Here is a 21,260-nt window from a genome sequence, read left to right on the forward strand (position 1 = left end):
TTAATGTAGTGTTTGCTCCTTCACACTGTGCGAGGCAACTCTCTGATACTAGTAAGAATCTACAGTAGGCCTGAAAAATACATGGGGTTTAAGTTCCGGGGATCACAACTAAAGCCAAAATCACATCAAAAGTCACTGGGTTCAGTGGCAGGTGGGGATTAACAAAGTCATTTTTCCTGGAACCCTGCAACCTTTCAATTTTTTGCCATGAGCATAAATCTGCATGTTAAGTTAAATGTGTGCAAGTTGTAGGCTTACCATACTCCAAACAAACCAGAAAGCTACCCAGAAAATACACCATCAATAGAACTTGTGTTTCAGGTGGAAACATTATTTCCTATATCAAAGAATAATGTGGAATCACAACAGAGTGCTAGAGTTGGTAATCAGTACAGAGAGAACTTTAATTAGAAGAAGGAAGGGAATTTGACTCTATGACAGACTTACTAAACTTAAGCTCCAAATTTACCTCATTTTGTTTATATCTGGATAAAATATTCACAGAAAGGAAGTACAACGCTGAACACAGATGTAATTCAATTAATCATTTACTTAAAGCTTTAAAAAGAGTGACATACAAGTTTCATGTCTTCCATAATCAATCAAGTAAAACATTTAAGATGATATAGTTTAAAGCTAGCACACGCTGTGCTTTCTATGAAGAGAAAAAAGTCACGGAAAGGTTTAAAAGTGCTTAGTAGTTTTTTTAAAAAAAACAGTGCAACCAGAAGATGGCTTGCTCATTTGTACTTCATTCAAGAAACAGTGAAACTCTACATAAAGAACCATTCAATCAGCATAATTGTGCATATACTTCAAACTGGCAGAGCTACTGAAACGTTAGTTACATTGCAAGGTCAATAAGAGAGCTTTAGTTCACAGAGGCTACTCTTTTACACACCACTGTCTAAATGTTTAATGCTTAAGACATTAAAATCGCTGTCAAAATTGAGTTTAATCCACAGAAAGGAGAGCTTCAATTAACAAAAGGTTTGCCAAGCTTTAACGGGAGACAATGGATAAAACCAAATGTACTGCTTAAGTTACAAGTAGTAAGGGTCAGCATAGAAGGTTGGTGGTGCTAACCTCACGTCACCAGCATGGTTGCACCTTACGAAGAGGCAGAGAAGCAAGATGACCTATGGGGTGCAAACACATCTGGTGCTCCTGCCAGCGTGTTCACACCGCATGAGGTACGCCTTTGTCTTGCCCCTCCTGGTAAGGGCACAGCAACACAAGGGGAGGGTCACATAAGCACCTCCACCCCTCCATTCTGACTGCTACTGGATACATGTAATATTAAAACATTTAAAGATAACATATATCAGTATTGAGCATGGAGACCTGATCAAAAATCATTCTTGGAATGTGGCACGGAAGCAGCAGCAAAGCATAAGCTCATCTGAAAGCACTCAGCCAAAGAGAACCATTTTAAGAATCACCAGAAAGAAACGGAGTTGAATTGTACTGCATATCGTCACTCTATCATTTCCACAAGACCTCATAAATAATTATACTGAACACCAGCGATGTAATTCTCCTTGAAGACTAAATAAATTGACTCTGCTAAATTAAAAACAGCAGCTACACTGTAAGAAACAAAAGATTGAGCAACTAATCCAATGCAAATGTTTATTGTACAATGAAAAATGAAATGCATTTTTTTTACACTTTTACACTGGTCCAAAAGTGCTAGAAGTCCACCCTCTACTCTTCACATCTGAACTTCAGTTGTGACTGAAGAACATAAATAAGATTTACAGTGCCACTTTTCTTATACAAATATATCATTAGCAGAAATACTGATTGGGAAGATATTATCCAACACATATAGTAAAGATCTTGCTTGCTCAAAAAACAACAACAATAATAATAATCAGTGTTGTATCTGTTTGTAGTTAATATCACTTTCCAGTGTCCTTTAATCACCAACAGTGAATATTACAATACTCTTGCACAGCCTTTACAGCAATCTGCAAATACATCAGAATTAAAAATCTGGTGGCAAAGTGCAAATAACTTAGAGCCAGGCAGCACGGATACTAGTGGGTTTCATTCGCTGCAGGGCACCACTGGATGAGTCATAAACGGGTCTTTCACTTCTCCGACTCACGGTACTAGATGCACTGTGGCTGGATGCTCGCGAAGCACCACCTGTGGGGAAGGACACAGAAAAGGGAGGACAGTGTTAAGGTGCTTGCATAACTCTACCATTTTGAAAAACAAAGCCATCTAAAATCTATGCAAGCAACTCCACATTTTATGATCAGAAATATTGGTTTAGGGTCTTAACAATTGCAAATGGGGCTCAGCTCATGGGAAGGGGCTTTCTCCATGCCTGCTCTCTGCTGCTGTCTTCTGAACCCTCAAAAAGCCACTTCTGAGGATCTAGGACATTTGGAGCAACACTTTGGATCCAACCCGTAACGTGTATTTCGCTCTTGAAATGTACCCCCACAGAATCAAGAAATCTGATTTTCCACTCCGTAAATGTTCATATATTGTTTTTTCTTTTTGTTTTCTTCTTCTCTTTTTCTTTGTGTCAATTTATTTCTTTATAATGGAAAACTTTTCCATAAAATATTAACACAAAAAATAATAATCTGAAATTTAGTGCACAAGTAACCCTAACCCAAAACACTCCAGGGGACTAGAAGATGATGAAAAGTAATGCGGACTTCCTTTAAAAGGGGGAACATGAGCTCTACAAATAATCAACATTCGCTAGAAGGCTGTAATTTGGTAGTCATGTTGCCCAAAACATTTTGTTTGCAAGAAAAATCTGAGAATGGGATTGTTCATCTCACCATATAACTCTCAAAGCTTAGCTGGACATGAAGGGCGACACACACAGAGCAATGCAAGTTGCATATGGGAGTAAATACTGGGCTTTAGTAATTTTCTTTTCTTTTCACACATTTGAATCATGTTGAGACTGGGGGATGAAGACATCCAGGATTATGCATGTATACTTGAAAGCATGATTCACTATTACAAAAAATACATAATGAAAAAGCGCAAACTCTGCTTACGAGAAGGGCTGTGGTGGCTTAAGGCAGACTTCCCTCGCCTTGGAGAGGGAGCAGAACTGAGGTAACTCATCTGCCGCTGATAGTCCATGAGCTGTTCAGAGCGCCTCATTCCAGCCGTCGGTTTCACTGCTTCAAGCCTCTTCAAAAAAGCCTTAAATTAAATTTGTTAAAAATATTACTTTTTGTTTAGAGAAAACCCATAGCAGTTATCATAACTAGTTAAAGCTAAAAGCCGTTTCTTTGCTATGATATACCGGTAATTTGTGTTAGGGAATCATGGGCAGCAGAAAAGCTTACTTTTAAAGAACTAAACCAAGCCATGTTGTTGATAAAACAATTAAATGGTAAAGTAGCACATTATGTTTCCTACCAGCCTAATTCAAACACCAACAAAAAGGCAGTGTCAAACTTTAGTGTGATTGTTGGGTTTATATATAAGATCAGCTAATAGGGTCAGGTTGTGAATTTTGTTGTTTTCTGTATTGTGGCTTAAGTATCGTTTACTGGCGAGGGCCAAATAGTAATCTAATCGCTGCAGTTACCACTCCTGTTGTAATTTATGTTCAGATACTCTTAAACAATATTCCTATAAGCATAGGGATTAATGGAAGGAAAACAGAAGCTGTGAGCCCTTCTTGTTGCCAAGGTATTTTGAACTTGAAAGAATAAACACACACTATCCATTGAACAACTGCCTGAGGGCCTCGCCACCCTTGCTACACTTCAACATATTTTTTAATAAACACCAATTTCACGAGGATACCTATCTCGATAGCTTATACTGACTTTTGTATTTAGTTTTTGAAGGAAGTACTGATAGCTATTATATTCTTGATTTGTGTTGACAGCGTGTACTGTCACTCTCTGCCTCCATCTCCCTGCCCCCTGATCTTTCTTTGTTTTTCCCTTCTTCTTTCTTATATTTGGCACTTAAATAAATGCGGTTGTTTTTTTAAAAGCTCAAACTTACTCCCCGCAACAGTGCTATATTCAAAATGGAAGTCAAATGTGAGGGAGACCACACACTGAAGCTACCAGCTACACATGAATTATGAAACAACTGGCCACTGGACTCTTGGACAGGTGTTTGGCTTTGTTTATATGATGTCTCCTCTAATTTAATTTGCAACAGAAACCAGAATTATTTATCACAGCAGAGGCAGAAGAGTACATTTCAAATCTAAATTTAGCTTCTTTAGCTAGTTGAACTAGAAATAAAATTTCTATCTCGTACCTTAACTCCACATTTTCAGGTTTTTATCCCTGCTTCTCTAACAGAAAACCCAAAACTATCAGACACATCAATGCAATCATTTTGCTTGATGCGACTGGTGGGTCGTATAAAATCTAAATATTTAGTATGGGCAAGTATGCAAGGAGATAGTGTGTTTGTGTCTCAGTGTGGTGTTGTGGAAAGGATGTCTGCCTTGGATTAGGGAGAGTCCAAGTTCAAATTCCTTCCCTGCCTAAAAGACATCTGAGTGATCTTGGGCCAGTCAAAATCTTGCAGTCAGGATTACCTCACAGAAGAAGGGGGAAAGGCAAGATAAAAATGTAATAATAAAAAAGAGGAAATGCTTTTCTAGAAGAAAAATCTCTTCAGCTACAGCAACGTACTTCACGTTGCCAATTCTGTTTACATGTAACAGTCACAGGAAAAACAGGAAACTGGTTTTTGTCCAGTATAAACAGCTGTCTATATAAAAATGTCCAGAACACACAGAATATCCTGTATTACTTGGCACTGGTTCATTTCCCCCAATACAGATAAAAAATAAGTGCTGTTGTGAACTTTCCAGAAAAAAATGAACTGGAACATTTCCATAAACAAATAAGGTTAATTTGCAGAGGTAATTTGCATTGGATTTCAACTCAATTTAGCAAGTTAGCATTTTACTCCTGTTTAGTAAACTTAGCTAAATACTACCCTGTATCACTGCTACTACTAACAGTTGCACTGAAATATTCCTTACTATAAGGACAAGTTCCACTGTCATTCAACAAAAAAATAAATAAATAAATTTGCAGTCTGATATTTGGTTCTGAGAAGTAACAGAAGCATAGTAAAGGAAATTTTGGATTAAGGTGCTTAAAAAGTTGTCTTCATAAAACCAAGGGCAGGGGAGATAATCAATTTAGACTGAGGACTTCAAAATTTATTTAAACTTACATTGCTATCGATGTGGTGCTTGGAGAGAGCCCAGGAAAATGTTCTTGCACTAACTGAACAAAGACTTACTTTAACAATGTATTAAGGGGAAAATAGAGAGAAATGGCAAAGAAAGGGCTTTGACTATAATCTAGAGCAGTGGGGAATGTAAAAATAAAAGGTTACTTTAAAATGCAAGTGGAAATCTTACTCATACAAAAATTTATGCTATAAGGTAAATTATATATAACTAGTTATTTCACAATGGTCAGGAAAGAGCGTCCTGAGGCTATTACGTATCAATTGTCAGAAAGGCTGTTTTCAGATATAACTCAGTCTAAACCATAGGTTAGCATTACAAGAGCAAACCCCAGTAACTTTTGAGATTGTGGGTTCCTTCTTATGGCAAAGTCAGAAGCTTCCACTTCCACTTCAAATTAACTGCAGTTTAGCTCATCGCCCGATCCCTAAACTGTGGTTAATCTTCCTTATGATTAACTGAAACAGGCCAGCTTTATCAACCACTATTTGGCTTTTTTCAGAAAAAAACCCCATCATTAAAATTAATTAGTTTGTCAGAGTTTGGATGACATGACAAACTGCAGTTAATCTAAAATGGAAGTGAAAACTTCTGAACCTCTCCTCATGGCTCTAATGAAAGAAGGATGCAGGCCTGAGGCATTCTGTGGGCTGTTATCATAACACTAAACCATGGCTTAGTGTTATATCTGAACAAGTCCAGCAAATTACATTGATGCTGAACAGTCACATTGAAAGGACACCTGCCAAGTGAGGAAAAATGAAAACTTCAAAATAAGCTATAAACTTTGTTTTAACCTGTAAATGTGTTTCTATCTAGGAAGGGTAGCAGAAAACAACATGGAAGATCTGCTCCCCTACGTAGGAATGCATATAGAAAAATATGATACAAAGGAAAAAAAGATTTAAAAGGATAATTGACTTTAGAATGGGACCCATGACTAAAGACAAGCTAACTATGTACCAATAACTAAATGAAGTATAAATGCAACCTGGGTAATTATAATGAAATGCTAAATAACCAAAACAGAAATTGAACACTCGGTAGTTAGAGTTCACCCAAAAAGAACCTTTTAGGTCAATCTTCTGAAAGATCACTAGTTTTTTGAACAAGTGTGGTCAATCTATTTCATTTAGAGCACGAGGGATGTGGTTGCTAAAACTGGGAAATATGAGCTCAATGCAATTACATTATATCAAAAGAACCAACAAGCAAAGAACAAATACATTTGCCTCTTGGTGAAAACATGGACAGATATTTCTGTCTACAGCTCTTAGCAGATAATTTAAGCCCTGATAAAGAAAACGTACATGGACCAACCTCATGGCACAAAATTCACCAAGTATGTGTATAAGTCAATATATCTGATGCTATGAAGAATAATGCAACTGCAGATGTGTTAAGAGGGTGTGTGTGGGAATTACAGTATCATACTGTCATCAAACCATTCTGCAATGAATTTACATCCAGAATATTTGTATGCATTTGTGGTTGCTGCACCTCAAAAGAATATAATTGAACCTGTGAAGGTTCAGAAAGAGACCAACAGAGCAATGGGATTGCAGGGTGGGGATACACAATGAAAGGCATCAAGTGCTTAGACGTCTTAGTATAGGAATTTTTAAAATAAAATCCTGAGTATTGGAGAGACAGAGTACATTATGTAATTTACTGCAAATTTAGGATTCATAAACCCTTAGCAGAGATCAGAATTCTTATGCAAAAAGCAGACAGACCATGAATCAAACTCTCTCTGTTCCTGCATGTAATAATACTTTGCCAAATTACATTATATTACTATTTGATCAGCTCTAGATAAAGACCTATTACATGGAAATGCGAGTTTCCATTTGCCTCAATATGTGTTACTATGGTTACAACAATGGTTCAATGGTAATGGAACAAGCAAAGATACAGATAATGAAACTGACTGCTAGCTATCGCCTCAATTATTTCCATTTCATTTTATGTTGTGGGCTACATTCTTCGTGCTATTGACACACTATTAATGTACTCTCTTGGTACTACATAATGTGTTTTTCTTCTTTTCTTCTGCTACCAAGATGACAGTTCAAGAACTCCTCAAGTCAACTTTCTTTTTTCCTAGGGTGTGGTAGATAGGGATCCCTCCAACCCACTCCTTATCGGAGGTGTGGAGCCCTTGTATATAGTAGGCCGCATCTCAACCATGCAAAAGAGTCAAAAGGTTTACACACAACTGTGCATCCAGACAAATAAGGCAGCATGCACACTATCCCTTTAAAGCGTATATGAAGCACATTATTTCCCTCAAAGAATTCTGGGCGCCATTTACCCCTCACTGTGTTACAGTTCCCAACAACCCTTAAGAAACCACAGTGCCCAGAATTCTTTGAGGGAAAGAATGTGCTTTAAAGGTACAGTGTGTACGCAGCCCAAGAGAAATTATCAAAATTTAGGAACACATTCCAGCCAGGGGAAAGTACTCAAGAAGGGCATGGAACAGGGTCAATGAGGAGGGAGATGTGACTATCGCACTGCAGCCGATAAGACTGGGTGTGCTGCACCATGGTAGTGTGTATTGCAGTTGGGGGCTGTATCATTGCTGGGGGTTCACTCCTTCCTTCTCCATGTGGGTGGCATGTGGACTTCATAGTTCACACAATGGTGGAGTGCGGTTGTGTTTCCAGGGATGCTGGGGGCATGCCATTTTTATACTGCTTTTTATTTTCTGGTTGGCTGGTTCCCCCTCTTCCCTCTTGGGTTGAACATGGACAGAATGTGGCGGATGTTACAATGACACATCTCTCCAAATCATAGGAATAGTACAATGACACTGCTCAATGACATATTGAAGATTGTAATAGATGCACTTAGTAGGTACAAAACTCCGCTTAATAAACGAAAGAAACTTCAACTAACCAGATTCTCTCTGTCAATCCTTTGCTGCTCTCTCTGCCTGTTGATGGCACTGTGGTACATCTTCGGTGCTGGGCCTGGAGGCTTCTTCAGCGAGGCACTTTTGCTCCTGGGCTTTGCAGAGTGCTTTGTCAATTCCTTTAAGAGCCTTTGGTTCTCCCGATCAATTTGCCGAACTTCCTCATTTGTGAAAGAGTAGTTTTTCCTTGACCCTATAGAGGACTGATCCAAGACCAGCTTCTGTTGTTCTTTTTTCTCCAGCTGCAGAAAAGCTTTAAAAACAAGTAAACCTTTGAGAAGCCAACATAGATGAAGGGGGTTGTATATCTTCACTTGAAATCCAGAAATATCTGAGTTCAGATTTAACCAGTTAACTTAAGTGAGTGGGTCACCTCATTTTCAGCCGTAGCAAAAGCTTACAGCAGCTTTTGCCAGCCTGGTGTCCTGTGGGAATTGCTGCACTATGACTCCCATAATGCTCCAAACCATTGACTATGCTGGCTTATGTTGCTGAGAGTTGTAGCCCAAATACTCAGAGGGCCCCAGACTGGGAAAGGCTAGCCTAGAGAGAACACAATACTGCCACTACCATGGCACTGGAGAATACTTGCAGTGCACTCTTTTGCAAGGTTATTTATCCCAGTGTGTTCAATGGCACTTGGTTCTAGAAAATTGTGCGTAAGGTTGCAATATTAGGCTCCAAGCGTAAGAGGCACACCAACTCTCATTTGTTTCCAAACAAAAGAAACAGAATGCATGTAAGCCATAAAAAGTCATGACATAGCACAGAAGTATACTTAAGGAGGAATCCAACACATATGTGAAGCTGGGTCTATGAAGACCTGATGTGCATTATAATTCTTAAACATGAGCGAGGACTGGGCAATGTGAGCACTTGGCCACATCTAGAAATACATGGTGAGCTGATAATATAGATAATTTTGAAAATGTACATGCAGTTAAGATAAAGTTCTAAAACCAGAGGCACACTTGCAAACTGGAGATACTATTGTGGGTGCTTATCACAACCTATTTTATTAGCTATAGCAAAATGCTTCAAGTCTAATTTCAGCAGGCAGAGGGATGCAGGAAGAGACCCTGTAGTCACATGTAGTCTACCCACAAGTACCATATTGGTGATCCCTGAGTTAAGATGTCCTACACTGGCAGTTGCTATGGAAGAGTCTCTCCATACTTGGAGAACCACACTATATCAACTTACATTTCTCATCATTGGCAATATGTACACTGCTGAAAGAAACATGAGCATTAGCCAAGGTCAGTATGTTTTAGAGTTTCAAACACCAGATACTCTGTTCTTCAACCTTGTGTGCTATTGAGTTAGGCACAGAGGTGTGGTTAAGCAACCCAAAGTGACATGGCAAAGGGCCTACAAATAGCACAAAATATTTAAACAAACATTTCTCGACATTTGCCTTGCATTTTTTCATTCTGGGAATTGTAGGATTTCATTTCCATGATTCAGCTTCTAGCATTGTAGGAAGTATACCGTCTCTGAGCAAAAGCCTTGATTACTGATGATTTCAGGAGTGCTTAGGTCATCTTCAAGGAAGTATCTTGCCTACTTCTAACCTATGATTCTACCACACATGAAGAAAAGAAACTGTTGCTTTCTGCTGAATGGATATGAGACTGTTCAACTGATTTGTTTACAGTAGGCAGTTTATTTCAGAGGCCTCTGGCACAGATACATATCCTCTAGTAACTTTTTGCTGTTTAGTTTATCAAAAGTAAACCATGGACTGGAATTTAAAATCAAATGCTTCCCAATTTGCAGCAAAGCAGACAACTATGCAATTGATGGTAGCCTTAAGGTGTGAGTCTTGGGCAGGCAACTCCCTTGTAAGTGTAACAAAAACCCACAGTGATGTTAGAGAGCCTGAAATTGTTGAACAAGTTTGATTTGTCTTTAGGGACTTAAATGGCAAGAGTAAAAGCAGACAGAAGGTGGTACATAAATTTTAAATCTTAATTAGGTTCAAACCCTACAGAAATCAAGGGAACATATGGTCTGTTGAATGGTGTGTTCAGAAACTCTGCATGGATAGGGACCTCCACTACTCTTAGATAAGCTTCTAGGTGACTCTCCAAACCCTTACACTAGTGACCAAGATTGAAATAATAAGCAGTATGATAAACTTCAAACAGTAGGAAAATAAGTTTTGGGAAAGGGCTACACAGTTCATGGAAAGAGAGAGAGATTTTAGCTGTAGGGGTATGCAACTATTTAACAAAACATTTAGCTATTCTTGATGTTTTAAGAGGTTTTAAATATAATTTATTTTATGTTGCACTGTTTTGCTGCTTAGTTGATTGCTATGTTGGGCTATGTTGAGAGGAAAGGTGGAACAGAAACATAATAAATAATGATGATAAGGTAAAAAGGGTAAAGGTAAATGACCCCTGGATAGTTATGTCTAGTCAAAGACGACTAAGGGGTGTGGAACTCATCTTGCTTCAGGCCGAGCTGGCATTTGTCCACGGACAGCTTTCTTGGTCATGTGGCCAGCATGACTAAATCGCTTCTGGGGCAACGGAACACCATGATGGAAACCAGAGCACACGGAGACACCATTTACCTTCCTGCCACAGTGGTACCTATTTATCTACTTGCACTGGCATGCTTTCAAACTGCTAGGTTGATAAGTAATTATAAGCCAGGATTAAGAAAGAAACCTAACAGGAAAAGCCAATGCATACAGAGAAGAGAGCTAGTTGTTCCATCCTAATACCCATCTTCGCTAGGGGCGAAATACCAAGAACTGGTAGAAGAGTTGCAGCTAGGGGAACAGTGTCATGAGGTGCATACAGTGAAGAAAGGGAATGGTTTATTTCCAGCAAAATCACAAAAACTGATAAGTTTCCCCAAAATTAATAAAAGGTGCTCTCACACTACTTAGTACTGAATTTCACGCCAGTGTGAAATTAAACTCAATTAAAAGTGTTATTCTTCCATGTGCTCAGTTTCTCCCAATATATCAGTATACAATTCTAAGTTAGCACTACTCCACCTGTACTTCAGTTAAATACAACAGGTTTGATTCAAAGGTGCCCTTCTACTCACAGAAAACTGTTTTGTATCTGGCAGTGGAGTGCTAGGTGAGGTAAGTGAAATTACATCAAAAGATTACATTTATGCCTGCATGATAGTTTGTGACCTGGCCAACAAAAAGATGTGGATGAAACAAACAAGTCCAAAGAACCTTTGTGCACAGAGGACCAGCTGTGTGGTTATTTAGCCAGTGACAACCTTTACATGTTCTGTTCTAATGCTTTACATATTGGAATGTGGCAAAACAACTATTAAATATTGCATATTAAAGAGTCACTTACACATCTCAACCCTTCATTGCTTGAAGCTTCTACATAGATAATTTCTTCTAAATTAGAGTGCTTTAGTTCTCTGCAATGGATAAAGCACCCCAGTCTTGCTCTATCATACAGTCCCTATGGAGGACAGTTAAAAATGTATTGTTTAATACCGAAACACAAGGTCACCTTAGGAAACGAAGTGAAATCTTAAAACTCCTAGATTAGTAGATTAAAATGATTGTTGCTAGATTTAATATACAGTGAAGTTGTGCAAGACTAATCTTTCCTACACCTCACTGAGAACAGTTAAAAATGTGCATACCGTGAACATTTGGCTTCTGCTTCATAAGCAATGCCATCATAAACAAAGGTAAAACAAAAGTCCTAAGGCACAAGAAGGGAGTTTTCCACTTCTGGCCCCCCTCCTACAAATAATATAGGAGTGTTTTCATATAGCCAAAAATGTGCTCAAGAATACTCTGTCACCACAATTACTATAGATTCATTCAGAGAAGTGCTAATTTTCTAGAAAAAGAGGTGCTGGAATTCATCACAAACACTTCCCTCCTTCTCTTAGAATGCTTATGGCGCCCACATGAGAGGTGGAAGTTAGTTCCGGCTGAAAAAAGCCCTGATTAAGAGATTGTTGATTTGTTACCTGGCACCAGGTTTTCTCCTTTCACCATGGGTAGAAGTTAACAATCTGGAACAGGGATAAGGAAACTATGGTCCTCCAGATGTTTTTTGGCTATAGCTCTCATCATCCCTTACGATATTAGCTTACCAGGGATGATGGTTAGGAATAAAGGAGACTCGTCCAGCAACAAATAATCTGCATGAACATCAACACAGAGCTTAATAGCTGTATTCAAGACTTGTCTGATTCAGCTGCACCAAGGAGTCAAGCCCCAGGCATGTTCTTTGGCAACTTTTGCAAAATGGTCACAAATAAGTAAATATTTTGGGTGGTATTTGTAAACCAATACCAGTTGGTTTGGCAGTTTGGGATATACAGTACTTAATGTAATCTGTTAAAACTTTGTAAGGGTGATCATGTTGAACTTAAAAGGGACTTCATTATCAAATATATTTTATGTACAATTGTGAGATAATCAAAACAAAGATGTCTTACAAATTGTACTGGAAAGCTGTGATCACTATAAAATGACAATTGATGCCATCGATATTAGCTATGCCCGCCCAGGATAAATACATCTATGTGTCTCAACTATAAGCCAATCTACCTATCTATAAGCCAAAACCAATCTACAGTTCTTCCTGCCCTATCCGCTTCTGCAGGTAAGACACTGGAACCAAGACTATGACAACAGACTACCATGAACAACTTCACATATCCTTAGAATATTGCACCTATCCATGGACTGCAAAATCCTTCTGGAGACAATCCTGGCTTAAAACCAGAGCTTACATATAACATGTGTACAGTATACATATTTTTATTAAATAGGTGGTCTATGGCAGCACCCAGACTGTTTCCAGGATTAGGATGAAACTATGTGCTAGGTGCTGTACAAAATAAATGTAGATTGATTTTGACTACAGAAATGTTTAGTTACATATTCCAAGTCATGTTTAACATTTTGCCCATTAAAGTAACCTCTCTTTGATGCTCCCCCTTAAAGTTTAAATTCATCTCTCTAATTTCTGCCTACAGCACTCACCTATTTTCTGCCAGCAAATTCCTGAAACCTGGGATGTTTCATCACATTGATCTATATCAAGTCTAATTGTATGGAGAAATCCTCTTTCCTGCTGTTCAACTCTTGAAACACTTCTGATGCTGCAATGATTACTGCCAGGATGTCATAATACAGAATCTGCTTACATGACATCAGCAGTGCGTCATAATAGATTGGCACTGGACATCTCATATCAGAGCAGTGTAATCAAATGATAGAAAGCATTCAACAAACTACATATATTTGTACTAATTCCAGAACTGTCAACTCCAGCCAATAACCATTCCACAACATTTGAAGTCATACTGGTGTTATCTCTAGATTGGTTACATTCTTAACTTTTTAAAAACTTTTCTAAAACAAAAGGATATGCCTATGCGATCATCACCTGAGGCCCTTCTTTGTGTGTCTCCTCCGCAAAAGGTCTGGAGGGCAGCAATGTGAGAACAGGCCTTTTCTGTGGTGGCGCCCCTCTTGTGGAATGTTCTCCCCAGGGAGGCTCACCTGCAGCCTTCATTACCTATATTCAGGTTCCAGGCAAAAACAACCCTCCGCTCCCAGGCTTTTGGCTAATTAAGCAATCTATGGCCTTTTAAACTGTGCATGTAGGTGGGGTGTTATTGTTCTTATTTATGTTCTAGGTATGTAGTTTTTTTGTTTTTATATTGTAAATCATCCTATGATCTTTAGATGAAGTTCGGTAAAAAAAATAATTAATAGCTAATTATTTATTTATGCTAAATTCTGCAGCTTAGCTGCCTTTAACTTGTAAAGAGAGCGCAGGACACATAATTCCTCCCATTAAAAAATTAATAGCTAATAATCTATTTATTTATTTATGCTAAATTCTGCAGCTTAGCTGCATTTAACTGGTAAAGAGAGCGCAGGACACATAATTTATCCCATTCTTTTGCAAAACTGGGCTGTACTTGCTCTTCCGAATGAGTCATAATGTGGAAAATGTCCTCTCTGGGTGGACTGAAATCTGTGGTTTATCGTGCTAATTTCTATCGTTTATTGTTTTGTGTACAAGGAAGACTTCCGTTCCCTATCATGCATTGACGTGCATGTCCAATTGAGTCAATACAAGTTGTCAAGAAACTCTAATGAGCTACTGAGAAGTAAAGCAGCCTCTTCCGCTAATTGACCCAGAGCTGTGTTTAGAGAGCTCCAATTGCATTCTAAGACAGGCTTCCTCAACCTCGGCCCTCCAGATGTTTTGAGACTACAATTCCCATCATACCTGACCACTGGTCATGCTAGCTAGGGATCATGGGAGTTGTAGGCCAAAAACATCTGGAAGGCCGATGTTGAGGAAGCCTGTTCTAAGAGTCCTATTCTAACTCACTTATGCTCAGAGACAGACAAATGGCTCCCTTCATCTACAGAACATTTTTATATTTGCATTACAAAAACTGGAGGCTAAACAGGAGGCTAAAACAGCGTGGTCTTTGCATTGTGTAAATATGTGACATGAAAAAAGGTACGCAAAAGGAGAAGTTGGGCTGCAAGGAAAAAAAATCCAAAGTCTGTATTTGGGCAATACCTTTATTAGGTCAACCCAAATGCCACAAATTAGAAGGCAGGAACTCTATATTAGGCTAGATGGCAAACAGAGCAAGGGGGGAGGCAGAGAAGGGAAAAGTTGGATGACAGATGGAGTCTGCATCTGATCACAATCTCAAGATGCAATGTGAGAGAAGAAAGCAGACATTAAAATGAGGTTTCAGGTTGTCTCTGGGGCTGCTGGCAAGAAAGAAAATAAAATTCTCTTCACCTGAGAAAAGATGCATACATTATCAAGGCTCTTCTGGAGTGTTAACAGTTAAAGAACATACGCTTTCATAAACCAAATTACCAGTGATGCAAGAACAGAAGAAATATTACCTTGAAAATAAGTCTATCCAGAATTCAAGTGCAAGAGGATGAATAAGTATTTATCATTATCAAAGGATATGAATAGTGTTCTAGCATCACATTTTAAAGCAATGATGATCTGAGATCCTTTCAGTCTTGATCTGATTAAATATCTTTAAACATTCAAAAACCATGATTAAGCTAATGTGTACTCCCATTCTACATCAAAGTGACTTAAACGGTTAATAATCCATATTTATTTTTTGGGTGATGTTGAGTTTCTTTTTATATATCATATATTTTCAAGAATTAATTGGAATACCCTCCCCTCGCTCTTTTGATTTATCACCCTCTTTCAAAAGTGCCTGAAAAATGTAACATTCAGTTTACGACTGAAGTATGTAATTTTGTGTTGCTAATATCAGACACTATTTCCCCAAGACTGACACCTGGATAGTTCCTGCAGAGGAAAGGCATGTGTGAACTTATGTGCAACTGAGGACATGAAACTGCCACTTGAAAATAATAACTTATTTTACTATAAATATACAAGTATCCATTGTTATGATGAACCATGAGATCTGGTTGTTGCTGTGGGGCGAAAGTGAGTAGAAGGAAAATTGGGTTGGGAGGGCCTTGGTGAACTAGGATCACCACACCAGGTTTATCTTTCAGGAGATAACCAAGTTTCCCCAGTCCCCCTTGAATGGGAAACCTTGGTCCTGTAATTATTTATCAGCCAAACCTCCATAGCAACTTATATGCGTTGATGGAAGTATAAAATGGACAGGGAAAACTCTGTGTCCTTCCTAGAGTTCATTGGAGAGAAGGCACAATATAAATGTAATAAACAGAAATAAATTGAAAAGACATTTATCGTGTATAGAGTGCAGTCTATCTAAATAATAACTTTACCAAACAAATATTTTTGTTAACAATTGCTGTTCCATAGAACTCAAGGGAAAAACGGAAAATGTTTATCCAGATCTGAAAGAACAGCAGAGACATACATATTATATCAGAATGTTATTATTTTGAGAGCAAATCCCATATTTTTAAAGTTAAGAAAATGTCACCTTTCAAAAGATGATTCAAGTCCACAGCCTCCTGCAGGACCTTTTGATGACATTTGTGATCCAAGTCGGGTTCTAAGGAGAAACAGAAATTCAGTCAGGGCTTGTAATTGTTCTCCTCAAAAGTGTAAAGCTTTTTGCACCTCATGCTTACCATATAACTCCTGGCTCACATTTTCTTGTCTTTTAACCTTTAGTTTCTTATCATTAGATGCTGCAAGTTCAAAAGACTGGATGGGGCTGATGTCTGGAGTTGACAGAGGAGTCACATCAGTCACAGTATCTTCAGAGTCTTCTGCATAGTCACCGAGCTTGGGTTTTACTTCCACCGATTTAATTCCTGGGCTGGGTTTTTGTCTCAGAGAAAGAAGCGCCAAGCTACATTTGCTTTTCTTTTTTGAAGAAGAGCAGGATGAGTCTGACAAGCAACTGTCTGAATCTGAGCAGTCTGTATCAGAACTACAGGATAGGCAATGTGAGGAGGAGGAAGACGAGGAGGAACTGACTGCAATATTCTTGCTAACCTTTGCACTATTAGACTGCTTAGACAACTTAAGTCTAACCCTCTGGTTTCTGCTGTCATCGCTACTGTCTTCTTCATCTGTATAGTAGTTTTCCTCAGGTGCTTTAACTATTTGGTCAACTTGAGAGGAAATATTTTTTCCATGCGTTCCTTTACCTTGTGCTGAAATCCTACCAGATGTACTTGCCTTTTCTGAATTTAGAGAAGCTAACGACGACACAGCATTTTCAGGATCACAAGCGCCATTGATTAATTCCTCCCCTTCCTGAGATTCTGTATCTTTATTTGCTTTGTCCTCTTCCTCAGTACAGTTATCCTCCACCACTTTGGTTTCCGTGTTCAAGCCAGGTTTGCCTGTAATCGTATCTTCCGTTTGTGTGTGCTCACCACTTCCCTTCTCATCTGTTTTTGTTGTTGCTCCTCTCCTCGCCGCATCTTCTTCAAAGTCACTATCGAAGAAAGAGTGATCCACTTCACAGTCTGACACATCTTCATACATACGGTCCATGATAAAAAAAAAAGGTGCTGAAATGCGGTTCCTGCAAATGGAACACCAGAATTACTAACTGAGAAATTAAAAAAAATATAGGTTCAAAACCCACTCCACAACTACAAGTCAATCAGTCAATCTCCTTTATTGGCATAGAAAAAGTGCATTCTATACACGGATCAGAACACAATACAGTTAACAAAACATAGTAGGAGATACTTTAGGATAAAGCTGTCCAAACATTGTGAGGTATGAAAATGGCTCTTAGGACCTATGGTGATGTAATTTCATGGCGTCACTCAAACATTTTGCCACATACTCCAGAACGTCATTACTACAATCGTTCAGCAGATAGAAAACCCTAGAAGAGCCAGTGTGATAAATCCCCTCCTTCAATGAGGGGGCAAAATACTTATCATATATTTTTGCATAAAATGGCCAATAAAACAAAACGTGTGTGATGCATTCAACCTGTTTTGTGCCACAAGGGCAGTATCAGAGTATGGGATTTTCAAAAATCTACCTTGCAAAACTGTAGATGATAAGACATTAAATCTTGCGAGGGAAAGAGCTTTGAGTAGGTGGGGATCGTAAAGCTGGTGTAAATATGAAATGTCCTGGCCAAAGAGGGTGGAATTCCCAACCCCAATGGGGAACAGGGTTTATTGGCTGTGCAACGAAGGGTTTGGAATTCCATCTCCAGGATTCTGCGCTTGATTGTCTAGAATGCTTCCAATTGTGGAAGCATAAGCAGCAACTCAAGTGATAGACCACAGGTTCTGATTTCGCTTTCAATGTGACCTAACCATTTGGAGTGGTGGGATTCTGCCAGCATGTGGAAAGTTAAAGAAGGAGGATTGGATATGAAACGTAGGTGGAGCTAGAGGTCTTATAGAGCTGCTTAAGTTTGCATCCCTGTATCTCTGCCCAGGGACGCAGGTGGCGCTGTGGGTAAAACCTCAGTGCCTAGGACTTGCCAATCGTATGGTCAGCGGTTCGAATCCCCACGGCGGGGTGAGCTCCCGTCTTTCGGTCCCAGCTCCTGCCCACCTAGCAGTTCGAAAGCACTCCTAAGTGCAAGTAGATAAATAGGTACCGCTTTATAGTGGGAAGGTAAACTGCGTTTCCGTGTGCTGCGCTGGTGCTGGCTCGCCAGAGCAGCTTCGTCACGCTGGCCACGTGACCCGGAAGTGTCTCCGGACAGTGCTGGCCCCCGGCCTCTTAAGTGAGATGGGCGCACAACCCTAGAGTCGGACACGACTGGCCCGTACGGGCAGGGGTACCTTTACCTTTATCTCTGCCCAACTTTAAGTCTATGCAGACTGTTAATCATTTATCTTTTTTAAAAAGACAATAATGATCCTAGAGGGGATTTTGTTGCTTCTTTTCCCACCATTTCATAAGGAAATTGATATTGCATGGAATTGCTTGTTTCTGTTCTGAGCTTAACATTTTCATATAATCTAAAGGTGCACAAAACCTTACCACGCTGAATTGACAGCTTCTGGCAAAGTCTCACATAGAAAGCCACTAAAATGCTTCCATAGGAAGCTCAAGGAAATGCAACATAGAAAAATACAATTTTTAAAATGTCTGATAATTGCCACCGTTGCTTCCTGTGTATCATTGTTGAAAGCGAGGGAGGATGCAGAGAACATTTCACAGATGCATGTGATGCCGACTGTGTGTACGCAGAAGGCAAGCACGCTGGCAGGCATGCAACACTGATCCGGACTATTCTAGTCATGGGAAGTATGTTTTACAGTGAGAGTGCGGTACCTGTGCTCCCAATTTTGTTGGACTACAATTCCCATCACCCCTGACCACTGGCAATGGTGGATGGGGCTGATGGGTGGTAGAGTCCAACAAATATCGTATTTACTCGAGTCTAATGCGCCATCAAATCTAATGCCCACCTCAATTTTCACAACATAATTTGGCCAAAATAGGTGAGTATTAGATTTGAGTAAATACGGCATATTGTTATAGACTAAGGGGTATTCCCCCTAAACCTTAGGAATGAATAAATGTTAGGATTTTGATTAATTGGGATACGGATTAAGACACAAACTTCCCGCTGCTCGGCAGTGGGAGGGGCAGGCACCAGGTTTTTGTAACAATATGAAAGGCTAGGTAAAGGTAAAGGGACCCTGACCATTAGGTCCAGTCGTGACCGACTCTGGGGTTGCGGTGCTCATCTCACTTTATTGGCCGAGGGAGCCGGTGTACAGCTTCCGGGTCATGTGGCCAGCATGACTACGCCACTTCTGGCGAACCAGAGCAGCGCACGGAAACACCGTTTACCTTCCTGCTGGAGCGGTACCTATTTATCTACTTGCACTTTGACGTGCTTTCGAACTGCTAGGTTGGCAGGAGAAGGGACCAAGCAATGGGAGCTCACCCCGCCACAGGGATTTGAACCGCCAACCTTCTGATCGGCAAATCCTAGGCTCTGTGGTTTAACCCACAGCGCCACCCGCGTCCCTCACAGGTTGTCTAATCCTGCTTTACAGAAAGAAAGGATCCATATTAACAGATGCTGTAAAGCTCTGCCACTCTCTTATCTTACCACTACAGGTATCTATGTATTGAGGTAAACAAAAGGAAGCAGGCTCCAGCCTGCCTGGATACCGCTTTATTTGATCTGGACTCCCTGGCCCATGGCAAAGAAAAATGAAGAAGGTGGTAGAATGATCTATACCACTTCAGACTGTTGGTGAGGTGGGTGCATTGCTTTTTAATTTTTTTTAAAAAAATTAAATCTCCCTACATGTAGAAAGCTAGCACAGTAAAGAGAAGCCTGGGCTAGAATCATTGTCTCCTATGTGCTTCCCTGCCTCACTTCTACTTGCAGGGAGGCATTTGTATGTTTAACATTATGAAGGATTCAAAACAGACTTCCTCCCCACCATCACTTGCATCTGAAGCAGTACAGCCCAACCTACCCAGATCTGAGTATTCTGCTACCTATCTAGACCAGGTCCACCCCAGAATGCAGGAAGCCCACCGCTCCTCTGCCTGCACAAAGCGAAGTTTAACACTGGGAGATGGCTTCAGGCTCACTCTTCTAAAAGGCATAAGCATTCCCTATTCGTGGTAGATCTCAAACGCCACGTGCCCTCCCCAGTCACAGCCAAACAGGCTCCGGCTGCCTGGGAAGACATCTGTCAAGAGCGCGGTTTCCTCCCTCCTGAGTCGTGACCGCGATGCGTCAGGGCGCAATGGGAGCGACTATAATCGCGCGCAACTCGCCCCCCTCCCGCAACGACCTTTGCTGGCGACAAAAGCCCGCCCGCCCGTCAAGCCGAAGCCTAATGATAATTATTGCAGCGACATTGCACGGAGGATTAACTAAGGAGCTCCTCGAAAAGGCGGAGGAGGCTGCATGTAGGCTAGCCACGCGCAGAAAACTGGTTGCATGCAGGCGGGGTCGGGCGGAGGGCAAACCCCTTCCTCTCCTCGATTGGAAAAAGCCAGGACCCCCCCCTCCCCGCCACTACGGCCAATGCTCCTCCGATACGTCGGAGGAAAGGCCGGCACACGCCCGCCACCTTCCCGCTTTGTTGTGGTTACACAGCCCGCGGCGAGGCGTCGGAGGGCGGCGGGTCGGCGCTCTGCAGCAGCGGCTCCGCCGACTCCCACCTCCCTGCAGAGGAGGCGGGAGGGCGAGCAGCCTGGGGCAGGCAAGGCTCGGGGACTCACCGCGGGCCGGGCGGGCAGAAGGCGTCGCTAGCGCTCCGGCGCTTGGAGGCCCCTTCGGAGAGCGCTTCTCGCCTCGCGCTCTCCACCAAGCCCGGCTTCTCCCGCCCGGCCTTGTGTTTGCGTAACCACGGGAAGGGCGGGATTGGGGAGAGGAGGGAAAATAGGCTGCTTCCGTCTCCGCGTGGGCATGTATAATAGTTCCCTTTCCAATGCAGCAGGTGGAAGCCTTGAGCTCGCTCGCTTTGCCTCGGGGGCCGCCGTTTTAGAGGCGCTTGCCAAGGTGGCCCCTTAGGCTGCCAGCAGACTCCTCGGCTAATCTTGGATATGCCGGCAGGCTAGCTAGGCGGCCGTAGCCGCTTACTCTCTAGCTAAGGTCAAATCTTTGTCTGATAAATGGTAGCGACTGGCAATGCCGCAAATAGAGCATGTAATCCCCGCAGATTAGACGGGGATCTCGGATCTT

General features: G+C 40.8%; 1 protein-coding gene across 1 annotated transcript; it reads right to left on the minus strand.

Annotated features, from left to right (window-relative positions):
- Positions 1–1,618: 1,618 nt before the first annotated feature.
- On the minus strand, positions 1,619–20,947 carry CFAP97 (cilia and flagella associated protein 97). Its single transcript, XM_081926359.1, has 6 exons — positions 20,798–20,947; positions 16,237–17,144; positions 16,086–16,157; positions 8,123–8,391; positions 3,033–3,183; positions 1,619–2,154 (listed from the first exon to the last, which is right to left on the minus strand). The coding sequence occupies exons 2-6, from the start codon at positions 17,111–17,113 to the stop codon at positions 2,021–2,023; spliced, it is 1,503 nt and encodes a 500-aa protein (XP_081782485.1). The 5' UTR covers positions 17,114–17,144; positions 20,798–20,947; the 3' UTR covers positions 1,619–2,020.
- Between the last annotated feature and the right edge of the window lie 313 nt (positions 20,948–21,260).

Source organism: Podarcis melisellensis (genome assembly GCF_964234715.1).
Source record: "Podarcis melisellensis genome assembly, chromosome: 9".
NCBI lineage: Eukaryota > Metazoa > Chordata > Lepidosauria > Squamata > Lacertidae > Podarcis > Podarcis melisellensis.

Coding starts and splice junctions, on each gene's coding strand:
- CFAP97 (XM_081926359.1), bottom strand. CDS start 17,113: ATGGACCGTATGTATGAAGATGTGTCAGACTGTGAAGTGGATCACTCT. Junction 16,158..16,236: donor TGTGAGCCAGGAGTTATATG/GTAAGCATGAGG, acceptor GTTTCTCCTTAG/AACCCGACTTGGATCACAAA. Junction 2,155..3,032: donor AAGCCACCACAGCCCTTCTC/GTAAGCAGAGTT, acceptor CCTTCCCCACAG/GTGGTGCTTCGCGAGCATCC.